Source organism: Neopelma chrysocephalum, unplaced genomic scaffold, assembly GCF_003984885.1.
Source record: "Neopelma chrysocephalum unplaced genomic scaffold, ASM398488v2 Primary Assembly neopelma1_76, whole genome shotgun sequence".
Taxonomy (NCBI): domain Eukaryota; kingdom Metazoa; phylum Chordata; class Aves; order Passeriformes; family Pipridae; genus Neopelma; species Neopelma chrysocephalum.
Genome location: NW_020897737.1, coordinates 4,093,042 through 4,110,349, shown reverse-complemented (window position 1 = coordinate 4,110,349; position 17,308 = coordinate 4,093,042). Strand labels below are relative to the sequence as shown.

At 36.7% G+C, this 17,308-nt stretch overlaps 1 protein-coding gene across 6 annotated transcripts in view; it reads right to left on the bottom strand.

Moving 5' to 3' along the window:
- The window catches only part of CNKSR2 (connector enhancer of kinase suppressor of Ras 2), a 209,964-nt gene that overhangs the window by 113,815 nt on the left and 78,841 nt on the right, over positions 1-17,308 (bottom strand). For 5 of the 6 annotated variants that reach the window (XM_027689124.1, XM_027689125.1, XM_027689119.1 and 2 more), the window contains exons 6-7: positions 8,382-8,501; positions 1,846-1,905 (exon numbers count right to left, since the gene is read on the bottom strand). In XM_027689124.1, coding sequence (XP_027544925.1) covers positions 1,846-1,905; positions 8,382-8,501 — 180 coding nt within the window. The remainder of the gene's footprint in view (positions 1-1,845; positions 1,906-8,381; positions 8,502-17,308) is intronic. The other variant, XM_027689123.1, reaches the window with a different exon arrangement.

Below are 17,308 nucleotides of genomic sequence, written 5' to 3'. Positions count from 1 at the left end.
TACAACGCTACTGTGTTTAACACGGAGACATTGTGCTTTTCTGGGATCTTTCAGACAAAAAAGTCTGCCAGTGTCTTACTTGGAAGAGCAGAGTCGGAAAGAAAAGGGACAGAAATTTTGTTCAAATGGAAGAGATTTTGGATCCTTATTGTTTCCTAGAAGTTAAACTGTATTGCAAGCAGCCATGCTGCTTAGATGTTTCTCCTCCCATCTATCTGAATCAAAACTTTATGTGTGTGTGTGTGTGTGTGTGTGTTAAAGGAAGCAGCTAGTGACTGTTTTTAAAGGCAGGAGACACCCTGCTTTCTCCAAAGCACTACTCATTTTCACAAATGCTTTAACATACAAAGGCTTTTTCCCTTGACAACAGAGTGCAGTTTCTTGGTCGACTGTGAGCACCTCCAGGGTGTCACAGTGAGTGAAAGAGTCAGTAACAACAGCAGAAAAGTCATCATGACTGAAGCTTCCTGACATAGCTTTAAATTATATTCATGAATCACAAAAGATAAAAGTTTTGAGGGAATGCATTAAGATTTTATTTTTATCTTTGCCCCTGGGAAATTAAATCCATTAGTAAGTCATGAAGAGAAATTGTTCCTTTTTTAATACAAGAGAAATTCAACTGTAAAAACCATTCTCTTTATTTCATATATTTTCTAGATTAAGCTCAACTATGGTTCTGTTGGGTTTGTTTAGTTTTGCTAATCTTACTGATGATGTCTCTAGCTGTAGGCCTGACTCTCCAGAATTTTGATTTAAAGGATGATTTTTTTTTAATTTTCCTTATTTTAAGACAGGTGGCATTTACACGAGTTCTACAGCAGAATATCTATATCTATTGGTTATAACCCATGGATATCCTACCCACAGCAGCAGCAGAAAACAGAAAGGAAAAAGGTTGTCAGATTGCAGCTCCTATGAGAGGAAGAAAACAATATTCCTATTTTATTGAGATATTAACAGAACCTCACAGCAGATCAGATGCAGCAGCTGTAAATACCATGTAGGTACTTTGCATTTCCCACAGGATGACACACTATCAGGATAAAACAAACATTTCTGACAGCTTCATTTCAAGAAAATGCCATCAAAACCTTTGAAAGGAATCATCTAAATCATTATGGAACAGTTCAGTGTTGTTTAGTGATTGTTCTGTATTAATTGAAAATCATGGATAGAAGCCTTTCCCCCCAAAATTATCATTTTCCTCACCTCCTAACAGACAGCCAGTTCTCTGAATATGGCGTACAAGGAAAGGAGGTTGTATTTCAAAGGCTTTTGAAAAGTAGTCTATTATGTTTTACTTGCTCTTTAATGCCTTCAGTGAGAATTAGTACACTGGTAATAAGTGTTCCTTTCTATAGGCATTACTCAGAAGTTCATGCAGAAATATATGGTTATTTGTAAATGTAAGGGGATGTCCATTTTCATGCATTCATTTATTACAAAATGAAGATTGATAGATGGAAAATATAAAAGCTGTTTGTCTAATTCTGCAGCAAACTCCAGCATAACAGCCTAAACATAATATAGACATTCATCATCTATTCACAGAGCAAAATAACTCCAAGGCAGCTACTTCCTGTCTTGATCAACTGCAGCATTTTAGGTGTCTGGCAAGAACAAATCAAAACTGCTTCCCCTGGTCCTTAACTGGGAACAACTCTTTCAATTCTGAGTTAAACAAGCACAAGCATCTCTGCTGTCCAACATGCCATTGGTCCCCAACAGCCAACTAGCACACATTTGCAAGCAAAATGTAGTCTATAGCAAAGGGAAAGCATTAACCACAGGTAAGGTCAAAAAGGTTTCCAGGCCTGAACATACAGTATTAACAATACTTACATTTTCTGTTGTTCCAGTAATTACATGGAGACCATCATATGTTGACTTAATGTACATACCCTAAGAAAAAGACATCATGGGAAAGAATTTTTAAAGTGTTTCACAAACCATCACCATCCAAACAAAACTTGCATATCTCTAAAAGAATCTCTCTTTTCTTTTTGCTTTCTTTAAGATTTGTGGATTTTAATACATGCCATGAGGAATTTGTCTCTGGATAGGAGAGTGCTTTTTGATACACTTCAAGAGGAAACGCCCAAATTATTTTGGCCCTAATTATCAATAGGAAACTAAAACTTTTACCACAGTTGTGTCCATAAATACTTCCCAGTTTTTTTCAATACACTCCTTCAACTACAAATATAACAACACTTGATTACAAAAATCCCCAAAATTACAAATTGCCTTAGTATGACCAATACTTCCATTTTGCTTTGAAAACTACATTGGGTTTTAAAAGATCTGGAGTCTACAGTAGGCAACACTAGAAATATAACTTTCAAACTGCAAACAACCGCTCAGAATTGTGCCTGCAAAATGGCTGCAAGATTTTCTCACAGCCCCACTCATCTCAGTGGACAGTTCAGCTATAAAACTCAATGATGCAAACTTAAACATCAACTTTGTTAGCTATCCCAATTCTTTCAAAAAATATGAAGAAGGAGAGATAGCTTATGAACAGACAGAAGTTCCTGCATGGGTAGTCTAAGACAGTGTCTCAAATATGCTTTTTCATCAAGCCTTAATTCAAACATTTTAACAGCATCCACTATGATACCGAGATAAGGAAAAAGTAGACATAATTGACAGACACTGAGCATTCAACAACTTCTGAGGAATCTCCTTTCCCCCAACCACTTCACAGAAATCAGGTAAACATCCTCTCCATAGACTTTTTCTCCTTTTAATCACAGTGCCACAAAGAAATCTGTTCCGACCTGAGGAACAGAGTGCACTTACTAGTGAATAAGTATGGTAAAGAGGCAAAGAGGATGTATCAGGTTGCACTAACCTGATTTGGGACTAGAACTCACAGACATTTTGGTAGCAGAAACAAGGAAGTACACCTCACTTAACAAAGTGGATAATATCCCCAGTAAAAAAAGCAGGGAATTCATGAGTTTCTCAGGATAGGGGGCTCAAAAGTGAACTCAAATTCTGTTCTGCACAATTACATAGTGGTAATGGCATCAAACCCAGTTGTCACGTTGAGCTGCCACAGCTAGAAGGTAACAAAGCAAGAATCTGATCATCTAGGTAACAAATCAAGCTCATTACTACACAGTCAGAAACTCTAACATTGTCCTTAAACTTCCAGCGTCTCTATGTACCTTCAGTAATTTGTCCATTGGTTGGCTCCATCATGCAGATTCCACTTAATTATCTCAAATATAGAATGGCTTTTTCATACATTTATCCTCACAACACCCCTGTGAGGTAGGGAAACACTAATATACACACATCTTACAGAAAGTGTGAAGAGCCACAAAAGAGGCTGAGATATGTTGGTACCTGTTATTTAGCACACATACCTGCCCTCAAACCAGCAACAATCAGGGCCTAAATCCCTCTCAGGATCCAGATCTAAGTGACTGGGCCATACACCCTGCAACATGGTAAGAGCTAAAATCACAGCGACCATGGTGACAGGAACATTGAGTCAGGTCCCCACAGAGAGCAATTTCTGAAGAAATTAGTGAGTTACCGCTTTCAACTTTAAACATCAGGGTGAAAGCTGAGGATACAGTCTCACACTTAATGGCTATGCAGTGCTTAGTTTTGTGCAAAGCATTATTCCAAAGGATAGTAACGTCATCCAAGTGTGCTGTTATGGTGAAGTGCAATTCACATCCAATCTAGTCTTTTCCACAAATTTAAAAGACTTTGAGAAAAGAAAAGAGGAAAAAGAACTTTTGCAGAATGCTCTTTAAAGGCTAAGATCAAGACTTTGCACACATTAAGAAGGAAGAGAGAAGTTGAAAAAACCCCACCTCAGATTGCATTTATTGCACATGTGTAAAATTAATAAATGTTACATTAGTACCACGTCACATTAATTTTGCAAGAGCAAGAATTAATAATTCTTGTTATAGAGCAGCTTTTAAATGAGGAGAGGTAACATTTGCAACAGAAAACTGAGCCCCTTTTAGCCACGTTCCTCCACTCCTCCTTTTAAGTGAACAATATGGTCCAGAACATTTCTGGAATGGAAATAAGAATACCCAAGGCATTTAAAAGTTTCCCCCTCTCTGCCTCCTTGTGGCTACACAATATCAACAGTACTTTTAGCAATCAAGAATACAGGGGAGATCAGTGTGCGCTGTTCATTTGTACTGAAACATTGTTAGATACACATCTTAGGTATCCAAAGATAATGCCATGGTCCCTAAGAATTTACAAGAATCAGTTACATCAAATGGAAAGAAAGGTAATTCGGTTTATATGACTAAAATAACCGTAAGCTAACCAACCTAACAATCAGGAATAAATATATGTCTGGATTAAAGAACAGGTAAGCCATGCTTAATTACATGCAAGATTATACTGATCAGTTATGGGTAGAACTCTAATTTCAAACCAATCATTATATTTTATCTTGGTGATTCAGTTAAGGGTTAGAAAAGAGACCTTGTGACTTTTTATTTTTTTTCCTTTCTTTGTTTTTGCCTTTTTTTTATAACAATGAAAACAGAATGTGATATACTTCTAGAATATTTTATGCAATGTTGGATAGAAAAGAAAAGAAAATACTAATTCCATTTTATCACACACGTTTTCACTTTCACTGTGACACTATTTTAATGGAGCCCTCCAAAGATACACGTGCCTCTTTAACCCCAAACAGCTCACACAATCCTGTTCATAATTATTTCCCAGCTTCTCCAGTATTTCAAACAAAAAAAATTCAGGAGAAATATTAGGAATAGTAGTACATTGGATTCCTGGAAAAGGAGTCAGCAGTGCACCTTTAATCAGTTGCCATACCCTGTTGTATCTACGACTTGTATTTTATTAGTGATTTTTTTAGAAGACAGGTGTCTTCTGTGTCTGACCAATCACTCTCATGTTCTGGTGAATTTACCTTTGCATCTCTGAATCTAGTAAGCTTGAACACACATCACAGTACCTTACCTGACTGGGATTAAAGTGATTATATGAACATGAAAAAATTGAAATTCAAGATTAACCCTTGCTACAGTTCTCTGATATTCTGCCCTATAATAAAATAAAGATAAAATAGGGAGTGACTGTTGCAGAAAAACGATCCAAGGAAAACTTGGCTTCCTGCCTTTTTTTCTAAATACACTCACTGTTTTCAATCAAGCAGTAATATTTTTAAGTTTGTTTCATGGGAAAAGATACTACCTAAGCTAGTCAGTTTTGTCTCTTTGTAGAACATCAGTAGAGTAAAAACATACAAAATTAAATTCTGCTTACTAATACAGAGGAAACAACTTCGAAGCCCTCAAATTAAAAAAAAAAGGGGGAAAAAAAAGGAAAAAAGAGAGGATCACACATGGGAGCAGGCTGGTGATTGCAAAGCTGACCAGATTAGTCCATTTTATGTTTTTTTTAAATAACTTTCTACCCTGAAAACTCTTTTCACCCTTACTGCATAGCCACTGCGGGCTGTATCTCTTCCCCCAGCAACACTCACTGGAGAACACATGAATACATCCAGTCACATAACCACACCCGGGAAAGAGACCAGGGATTGGGGGGGGGGGGGCGCAGAGGAAAGAAAACCAATACACCAATCCCAAAACAGACCCATAACATTGCTTTACCCAGTACACAAGAGGTTCCCCACATCACAACATTTTCTGCTTGACAGGTTTACTTGCTTGACAGGTTATTTAGTCATAGATGGTAGCTAGTTTTAATATCTATAAGACATGGTAAACCCTGCAACACATCTACACATTCCTTCTGCATTCAGGTATTTATCTGACAATTTACATTTACCTCTGACAAATACTTACGTTTCCACAAGAAAAGATCTAACACAGTGAAGGAACTATTTGTGCTGATTAAAACATTCTGATAGTGCTCCAATCTTTTTTAAGTTGTAAAAAGTCAACCATTTTCTTAATTCCATCGTATATTTACCATGAGTTTAAGGAAACATTGTTTTCCAAACCTTTAATTTCCTTCTCTTCTTCTTTCCTTTTTCTCTTCCAGATTTACTTTAGCTTCTTAGCTATTGAATTTGAGACATGTTAGATATTCTGTTTATGATAGGTGACAAAAAAATCTTCCCAGTTAGCAGTCATCCTTGTCTTTTTCCTTCTGCTTGAAGCCATTCCATCTTTATAGAACATTTTATTTAGTGCTTGGTAGAGCCAGCACAGAACTGCCATGCAGGTCAAAAATCTACAGGAAAGTTGATCATATTTCCACCTCCATAATTGCACAAATCCTGGAAGAAGGTCCAGAAGTTATCGAGCTTCACATTCATCCAAGTGCTTGTGATGTGCAGAGAATATTCTCACCTCCAAGCTCCACCATAAATTCTTACTCTGACACACTCGGCACTCAATAGGGCAGTGCTGATATGCATTCACTGTATCTTAATTGAAAGATGTTAGTTTAAAAAAACAAAGAAACAAAAGCCCGACAACCCAAAGGTATATAAAGCACCAAGAACAATGCGATAAAGGTGATCTGTTAACAAGATTGGCACTGATACAAAGAGAAAGGTTATGATATTCACCCTTCTAGTGCAAACAGACCTTCCTTGGTGCCTGCTCTGGAGAGCTCACAATCTACAGGAGACGGCACAATGCAGAGGCAACAGAATAGTGGAATGTGGGCAAGGATGAAGGGAAAAAATATGACTGTGTCAAAATAGCATTGTAACCTTCTAAGGCTTGTATACTGCATTACTGCTATCTTCCTTTTCAGAAAAAAATACTTATTTTTATGACAATGACATGATAATCCTCAGTCAGCATCAAGACCCTGTTAAGTTGGTTCACAAACACAGTAAAAGAAAAACTCTGCCTGAAGAGCTTCCAGTTTAAACAGACAAGACAGACACAGGGTGTAAAACAGAGGCACAAAAAAGGAAAGAGATTCTCTCACCAGCTACCCAGCAGGAACAGACCCATGAAACACATTCTTATTCACAAAAAAACCGTTCAACATTTTTCAGTCACTAATGGTTAACATCAACCAACACAAAGACTTAAATGAGGGGAAGAAACCACAACAAAATCATCACAATGACAGACAGAAAAAAAATTAAAGTTCAGATATAAGTGGACGGAACTCATAAAAAAGTGATCAAGAGAAAGGGGAAGAAGATTTCCTAATTACAATAGAAGATAGGATTTTAAAAGGTTGACTGCAGTGAAGTGGTATAAGAGTTAAAATTACAGGAGTAAGGGCAGGGAAAAGAGGGAGGGGAGAATCCATGTAAAGCTGATATCCTGAAGGACAACTTTGAAATGGATTCAGAGATAAAAAAGAAAGCCAGTGGAGGAAGGGAAAACAAATTGCACACTAAAACAAAGGATGGGGCAATATTTACTCGTCCAAGTGTTTGGGATTTTTCTTATATTTTAATAGTGATTTTCCAAAAGAATGAAAATTAATTTAGTGTACAATTGTTCTAAATACCTTGGCATACCAGATTTGTCAAAAAACCAAATCAAACCAAAACCCAGCAACAACCGACCCATAAACCAGAATATTCCCGAACTTACAAAATCCAGACAACTTCAAAAACATGCTGCAAAGAGTACAGTTCTTCAAGAAGATTCAAGAAAATGGAATGAGAATAACTTTGGGCAGAAGTTACAAAAGCTCTTTCTTTAGGTAAAAAAATGTTTAACGGCAGTCTGATCACCTTCTACTCTACCTTCAAAAATTATGGGAAGAGATATTATTAGAGACATAAAGTCATACAGTTGGAATTGTTATCAGTGTTGGCTTTTTCCATGCAGTGGGTGTTGGATTACTTGAGCAAACAAAAGATCAAAGGTCAGCTCTTTAAGAACAAACACAGGATGGCTGCACTGAGAGCCTTTACAAGCACCTGATTAAGAATGCAGAGTTCTTGCATAAAATTCAATGAGTTACTTATCAGGAGGGCTATAGAGCCCTTGAATAACTTATGAAATAGTTTTATAACCCAGAGATACTATGAAACATTTTCCAGAATTTGACAGATTTTGTTCACAAGCCCACGCAAACTTCTTGGTTGAGTTGATCTTAGTAATTTAAATCCCTTCAGACTTCAAGATCCTAGAACAATCTGAACTATTTTCCAGAAGCTGGTATAAATGGCAAGAACTTCTTACTCATTTCTCCCTGTTCACCAAACTCTTTGCATACTTCAGTCAGCTTTACAAAATACATTCCTGGTGGCCCAGCTGCATGAGAAACCAAACTAGCATGGGTAATCAAACTGTTTTCAAGCTTTAAAACAGGAAAGGCTAAAATGTCCTATTCCTTTCCATATATTCAACTGAATTTTAAAAAATCACTTTCTCATCCTGGATGGTGGGTTTGATTAACTGCGTACTTCTTACCAGCCCTTCACTTGGCTTGATGTTTGTAAGCTGGATCACTTCGAGATGGGCAGACTGAGAAACCAGTGGGTCAGAAGAAAGCGAGATTATGTGATCACAGACTCCAGAGAGAGTTTTACACTGGTAAAGAAAAAAGAAAAGAAAATGTCACAATAAGCACTGCAAACTATTTGCATATCAACATACAATTTAAACCATCATGTTTTGCAAGTATGTACAAGGCAGACAAAAATAAGGAGGAGAGGAAAAGGCCTCAGTGAGCAGTGCAATACAAAATATATTTTCTGTGATGACCTCAAACTAAAACAGCACCAGAACAGGAAAGAATAAGAGGCAAATGCTTTTGCATCTGAGTAGAGAGAAATAGGGACTGTGCAAGCTGCTCTCACGCATTCTCTGGGCTGTGATTGAGCATAGGGGGAGCGTGTGGTGAGCTCCAACCCCCACCCTGCCCACATCTTTTGCAAAGACAGTAAGTGCCCCAAACCCCACTCATTTCCATTGAATAAGCAGAAGTTCAGCACAGATGAAAATCAGGCTCTTAATGATGCCAGGCAACTCCCATTAACTCTGAAGTTTATTCTACACTAATAAAACATGCTAATTGTCTTTGGACTGGATTTCTCATGTTCTACAGCTGCCAAGCATGATTTACTATTGCAGATATGAAGATTACAACAAATCACCACTACACGATGGGATAACTCTTATACCAGTTATCACTGGCAGCCTCTTTGCAGCAAGACAGAAAAAGTTTCTAAAAAGGCCAAGACTGTCAAATTGGTACTGTTTATCTCCTGATCTCTCACTCCCTGAACACTCTCTTCTCAGAAGCAGAAAAGCTGTGAGGTTTTCCTATCTTTCTCTCATATTTTCGTAAGAAAGTGATCTTCGAGAGTTTCAAAGTTTTCCATGAAGTCCTCTTTCAGCAACTTTAAATGAATTCCCTGTTTAGGTTTCCAGATACAATTTTGTCAGCAAATTCAGGGATTAGAACATTCTTCTGGTCCCAAAACTGCAGGTCTCTCCGAAATCAATTAAGAACCAGCTTAACTGCTCTCAAATTCAAAAGATGAAACCTAATCAGTCTCCTCAAAAGACTGAAACACAACTGCACACAACTGCTGCACCAGCCAATCTTCCAAGACTGCAAAGTATAGTTCTTACAGTAAAAAATTTCTACTACAATGTTATGGAAAAATAATATAAAACTGGATATAGCCTCCTTGCCAAATCACGATTATAATTCCAAATGACAATCTACAAATACCTTATGTAAAAAAAGAAAATTAAAAAATTTAAGTTATAAAAGAAAAAAAGAATAAATCCAATTACAGTGAAATCTTAATCCTGTCACATACCAGGACATTGTGATTTTCTCCTCTTCAAATTATTTACAAAGAGTTAAAAGTTTAGGTTTGTATATAGATCACTTGTTTTGTTGAGAAATAATGTTTCACGATGGAAAAAACAAACCAGAATCAAACGGAAAATATAATAAAATTTTTATTACCAACATGACCTTCTTCCAGAAAAAATACTACTTTCAAGCATAGCCACACACACCACCCCTTCTGCTTTGTCATGATGCAGAATCATTACTGAATAAAGGAAGCCAAGAAATATATAAAATGAGGTCAAGAATATTTTGTGTTTTACCTGAAATAGGAAGAAGTGAAAAAGTGAACTTTATGGAAATTTGGGGTTCTTTTTGGATACACAAAAATTGTGTTGAGCTGACACTTTTAAAACATAAAAATTATATAAAATTCCATAATAAAAATTAAAACTTAGATTTCTGTTTGTTTGGGTTTTTTCAATACAGTGTTGGCATGCTATTTGTATTTTCATACCTCTTGTAATTGCACTGACAATTATTGAAAAATCGTTTAAAAAAAATTAGGGAGCACTCAGCTCTCCACATGTAAAGTGAAGAGACCTACACTATACATTACTCTCTGCAGATGAAAACAAATATATCTTTAGACTTCACCCACTTATTCTTCCTATTAATCTCCTCTAAAACTACTAAATTTATGGGGTTCTTAGCAGTTTCAGAGAAACTTTTGCTTGTAGTGAACTATTTTTTTTTCTCCTATTTTTCAACTGTTGCATTTCAGAGAGATGCCGAAATGCACAGAATAGGAGTGTTTCTACCACCCAACACAAGGTATGTCAGTCACAGACATGGCTCCTCATTAAAAGAAAAGTCCTCAGCTGCCTTGACAGAGGACAGGGAAAGGTGAGGAGTTGGGTAAGTCTAGGATGTGGCACAGAACAGAAGCCTAAGCTGAGCTGCTCCCTGGAGCAGCTGCTCTCCCTCTGCCTCTCCATAAGAGGGGTACAGCATACACTACACAGTAAGTCTGTGGAGATCAGCATTCCAGTAGTGTTATACTGGTTGCAATTCTAAACCAAGGTGGTGTGAATATTCCCCAAGAGGAGCTCTGGGAATATTGGATGTCAAAATCACCAAGTTGCTAGGATAAAAAAATCTCCCATATGCTTCAATGCATTTCTAAAAAAGTATTGTCTTTTGGGTCTTGCAGCTTCCTTAGATATTCACACTGCAGTCCAACAGCAGGTTATCATATCCATTCTAAGCAGAATAAATGGGCCACAGAAAAGTCTCTAGAAAAGACCTTATGACTACAGGATGCACTTTCAGATTAAGGCTTCAAATTCTATGACCTTTCCAAAATGTAAACGCTCATTCAACACGTGGGGATGCATACACAACTACCTTCCTAGAAATTATACGTAGGGCAAAACTGCTTCATTACTACAAAATATTTTCCACTTCATGAGTGCCCAGAACACACCACAGTGAAGACAAAAGTTTAATACAGATAACGTCTAAAGCTTGATTAAATGTTATCAGGTTTATTATCATGTATGAGTATCAGAGGTGACTGGGAACAGCATAAGAAAACAGAAGGTACAAAAAAAAAAGAAAACTAACTAAAGTTCTTGAACTACTTCTCTCAGTTTCCGACCAACAGAATTAGCTATATTTCTTCTAACAGAGCACTAGTGGGCCCGAGTGATTCAGTAAGACAACAAGTCATAACTAACTGCACCTGTAAAGAGAGCTGCTCAAGAAACAGTCACTCTGGATAATGAGACCTAATCCCAGAATCATCTGCTTAGTAATTATGGAATAGTTCTGTCCAGCAAATTCATTTAATTGAAAAATGTTTTCTTTGCGTGTCCTTTCCTTTGCAGGGGAAAAGATGTTTCCTGTAGGAGGATTATGAATTTAAGACTCACTGCTATTGCACAGCAAATTGGCATATTCACTTTGCCTGGACTTCCAAGGAATGACTAACTAATTTGGTTTTAATTAAACTGCTCTTCTAATTTCAGAATACTAAGCATTTTATTTCAGTTTTCTTGTTCTGGCATAGTTTCACGACTTTGGGAACAAAAAGTAATTTTTTTAAACTAGGAGCCTGGGTTCTGCCCAACCATCCAAAACTTGCAGCTGCTATGAGAAAATAACAACTCCTTTACCTTCTTCTGAAAGTATGAGAAGCTTGCTTGTGTTACATACTTACTGAATCTTACAAGTTTCCCTATAAACTATTGGACACTTAAATATTTTTGGTTAAATATTTCTTGGTTAAAGAGTTGAACTGTAAGCAGGATCAAGAATCTATTGGGCTTATGTTAAAGGCAGAGATTGTCATGAACTCTGTCTGAGCTTGTCCAGAGCCAGGACAGCAAGAAGCCCACTCTTACACAGCAGATATTTCCTCTCCCCTGCAAAGAGAGAGTATACAGGCTCTCACTGGAAACACGTCCAGAGGCTGACACAGGCAAAATAAGGCATTTTTCCTTGCCTTTACTCTCAGGAATATCTCATTCACAGTTTGTGGGGTTTTGTTTGAGGTTTTTTTGGGGGGATGTGTATGTCTGTCGAGGATGGGAGAAGGAAGAGGTGGGAAATTCAGGCCCAGGAATATATCAGAGCTTGGATGGCTCTGGGACATCTTCATAGGGTACAGCTGTGTCAGTTTACACCAGCTTTTAACTAGAGGCTCTGAATGCAGTTACCATCCAGTGCCTTGCTTGTGCCTGGCACAGAAGCAATGTCAATTTAATGGAGACAATATGCTATTGCATTTAGAAAGTTCCCACATAAATCACCTGTGACTTCCCTGTGCTCCTCTTCCTAAATAGTTCCTACCAAGGCTCATCAGGTTCATCCCATATTCACTCAAGCAACAACCCTGCCTAAATTTAAAGTTATGTTCTATGTAACTTTACTTCTAGCTTGACTAAATTTTCCCTAAACACCCCAGACTTCACTGGAGCTTTCATCTCAGCACATGCAAATCCAATTTGAGAAATTATATAGGTGAGATAAATCCAGGGGGTTTAATATTAATTTTTAAAATTATTAATTATATAAAAAAATAAATTATTATTTTATTTTATGGAAAAAATGGACTGATATAATACTTTGCATGTAGGCTACTCAATTAATTTGAATAGAAGAAATGCTACTCATTTTGTTCCGAAAAATTTATGAACACGTTATTTCTCAGCATAATTTTTCAGGACAAGCTGTATCATAGAAGTGTATTTTACTGCCAGTAAAATCAGATGGTAGTGCTATCTTCTCACCTTTTCTCCCTCATGGTAGAGTACCTTTGGATGCTTTGTAAAACTACACTTCTGTTTATGAAAACATTGTTAATGAGATCAGGTTCCTTTATCTTTTGTAACTGTTGACTGCCTGCTGCAATGCAGTGTTAGTCACAGTAAGAGGCCACAGGAAGCTGAGGACCCACTTGCTCCCACAAAAATCAGCAGGCATTAAAAATCCCCAGCCTTCCTCAAGCTGCACTCAGCTTCCAGTGTGCAAGGTAGCTGAACAAAGGGAAAGAATTTGTCCACACCAGAAAAAAAGCAAGTTATAAATTATTAACTGAGAGAAATCAACAGATTATTACATTTTCTCCTTTTGTCACATAGTCTCTGTTCTCACTATAAGCCTTCTAGCAACAACTTCAGTTCTCTTTTGCAGTAACTCTATTCAAAGTGACACACTTGTAATTGCAGATTGAAGCTACACCACAGTCTTTATGTGCAAAGCTAAATGATTCAAAGGAGCACAAAAATATCATCACACAGCACCTAGTTGTTTGGTAGAAATTCAAAGGGAAACATTATCTTTTCCCCAGTAGGCAAGTACTTTATGCCCTATGGCATTACCTACAGGTAATACTTAGTTTCTATCTGTATTTTTGGACCATAGGGTACCAATTTCTAACAGCTTTTCCAGAGGGATGAGGATCAAAAGGATACCTATCTGTTCCAATTCTCTGTGGCTACTTCAATATGTCCTGGGAAAACATCTGTCTTCTGCAGCAGAGTGCAAGTACCTAAGGACACGGCCCTCCCTCAAACTCTCTATCTGTTTGATTCAGGCAGCTCTATAGTCACTAAGTGTTTCTGATCAAGCAAACAGGCTTGTTTGTCCCTGTCCTTTATTTTACCCAGGCTAGTGACCGAGCTTAAATCTATCTTGCCAAGTATTTCAATACTGAAGCATCCTGGCTTAAACACATTCCCAGGGCTGAGAGCAACAACAGCACCAGCCTCTCTCATCGAGTTCCTCGCCTATGTCATTTGAATGAGGGAAAGGATATCAATAAGACATATGGATGTTCAGGGCTAAAAGTAAGCAAAAACATCCGGGCACTGTTAACTTTAATCTGTTTGGGAAAAAAAAAGAAGCTGCTCTGTTAGTTACAGCTGTTTGAGAAAATGAAGTCTAATCAGAAAGCTTAATCCAAAACAAATAATTATTAATAAAGTAATTTTAGTCCAAAACATTGTTTGTATTGTATGGAATACATCAATAACTCCAGCAATATTAAAACCAAGTGGGCCTGTACCGGCATTTTTACATACATGAAGTTTAAACTGTGAACTACATCTTATTTTGGATGTAAAAGGAGAGGCTTCTATTAGAATGAAGCTTGCTTGGTTTAATTTGCAAGGTATAGACTCCAGAAAAAAACAAGGCGGTTACTTTTTCGTTTTTCTTTTTTTCTTTTATAAGACTGTAAAAATGATACCTTTGACAATGTATTTTTAGTCCTTTATAGTTCTATAACAAATATTCAAATATAGTGGGCAGGAGCAAATTACTGTCACCGTGGTTTCAACAAGGTTGTTACCAAAAGAACATTCTGATCCATTGCTTGTTCTTTTATCTTTCAACTTAGTAATTTTTTTTAAATTTAAATAGCTCATTTGTTTTTCAAAAAACTTCTTAATATTAACTTCACTCTGCAGATTCACTTTCTACCATTTCCCAACTCAATAAAACTGCATTTTCATTTTGCAGGAAATGCAGCCCAATTTTAAAAGAGTGAAATTCCTTAGGAAAACATTCTCTTTTTTTATGGAATTAAACTAAAACACTTAAAAGAAAGACTATTAAAATTTTTCAGTTAAAACTAATTATTAATCTGACTAGAGCCTGATTTCTACTTTCTATAATTAGTCCTTCTCACTTTGCACTCCCTTTAATACTTTATTGGTTCATATGGATTAATCTGTACTGGATATTTCCATCACATACAGCCTTGAACAGCTGGATGGAATCAATGAATTATTCTTCAAATATTTTAAAGCTCCATTTACACTTTTGCAATGATTAACTTATAATTCCCCAAATAAGCAGAACTGACAACCTTTTAAGCTGAGCAGTTTTACAAACATTTTACCATCTTAAACTAAATCAATACAAAGATTCTAAATATAAAGTAGCAAGAGCAGACTAATTTTCAGTTTTGAAGTAAATACTACACCTGTGACTTATCCTTTCATATTTAGGCTCAGTGTATTTTAAAACCTGCTCTTCTAAAATTAATATTTTCTATAGCCATCTACTTCTGTTGGTATTATTTTCTGGTGTTATTTGCTTTCTGGTTATATCAACAAATTATTATTATTTAACTATTTATTGATTACATTGCTTACTGAGCAAAATCTAATCTGGAAAAAAGATACTCAGAAATGAAGTCGCAGAAATATGAAGCACTTCTCTGTATCCATGCGTATTTCAGAAATATCAATATTTTAATGAGCAAAACCCAACACATTATTCATGTGTGGTTTTATGCTTCTTATTCCACAGAAACCAAGTGTTTCTGTGAATAAAGTCACAGGGAAAAAAATCAAAACTTTAAGAAATATAGTTGTCTTTAAAATAATTGTTTCAACACTCCTACAATCCTGGGGCAAAAAATTATAGAAGAGACATTTTTTCCCCAGACACATTTTGGCACTCCATTTAGAAGAAATAAACAAGTTTAAGTAGGCAATTTCTTCTTAAAACTTTGTAATTTTTCAATCAGACCTTTTTCCTTTAGATACATTCTACGTGTTTACCTGAATAACAGAGATTAGTTTAATACTTAACCTAATACTATGAGTGGCAATCAAAACGTTTTTCTAAAAAATTCGAAATTGCTTGGAACAAACAAAAATATTTCTTTCTGGAATATAAGCTGAAGCTATAGAGGTCCATCTCCACAAAACACCATTTCTTACAATGTATCAGTGATACCCAGAGAGCTAACATGGGAATACATGAACTGACGTTAAAACATACTATCTATGAACAAGGTGATTCAGCAATCTCCACATGAACACCCCCACTGCCACTTCTGAAGGAAAAAGGGCATTCATCTGCTTTTCAAAAGAAATTACTGCCTTTAGAATATGAACACCTGAACTATTTTTTGGCCCTACCTAATTAAAGCAAACCAATCAGTCATTTATTTGAGGATCCTGCCTTTGGCAAGGGATGTTGCCTACTTCACCATGCTTTAGAGGAAGACATGAAGACTCAGTGACAGGTAAACTTGGGAGGTTTCCACGTTTGCACTTCAATAGTGGAAGAATGGTCTCACAACCCCCTCTGTGCCCACTGCATCCTCTTGCTCTCCAACTTGGAACTAAGTAGGCTCACTCCAGGGAAACAGGGCAGCATTCCCACAGGAGATGTGTGCTTACAGAGCTCCAGCCCTCAATCACAGCACAACAGGCCAAAATAAAACTTTCCACCATGTGAACAATGAAGATGTTCAACCCAGAACACAAGTTCAACATAAAGTAAACCACTGGACCACAAACAGGTCATGTGGACAAAAATCTACTACTTTGATCCAACAGTCTGCTCCTATCACTAATATTTTGGTGTCCTAACAAATAAGAGTACATAACTGTCATTTAAGTTATTTTCATTTCCGTAGCTGTAGTTCTTTCTTACTTATGTAAGAAGGAACTCAAAATTTGACTTCCATGTTTAGTGAGAACAATACCTTGCAACAAGGACTTCCTTAGGCTAACTGCATGAATTGCTAATGAATTGTAATTAATTGCCTCTCACTTTTTTGAGAAACTTTGTTTCCTTGTGTCAGGAAGAGAAAGTGGTACATGAAACCAAACAGGATGAGCCCACAGATTTGAATTCAATTTCCTAAGTCACACCAGCAAACACAGGTATATGTTGGTATCTGATCATTCAAAGGCAGCTGGATGGGATGCTGGTCAAACACCACTTCTGTTACCTCCAGGAGTCTGCAGTTTGTAGATGGGAAATGGACTCAGAAAATGGACAAGCAATAGCTTTTTCTTTGAATTTAGAAAGAGAGAATTTACTTTCTCTGTCTACGATATTTGTGTATGTATCCTCTCCTCCCAGTCTTTCCTAGTTCTCCCAGTATTTCTCATTCAAGATTCCTTCTACATCTTTACCAAAATTTACTACTATTCCTTTTATATCAGAGAACCTTATTTTTAACATTCACCTGTAAATTTACTGGATGCACAGGCTATAATGGGAGATTTAAATTCTTAATCCCCCTCTACAACATCTTTAATCTAGTTTGTACTCGTGCATT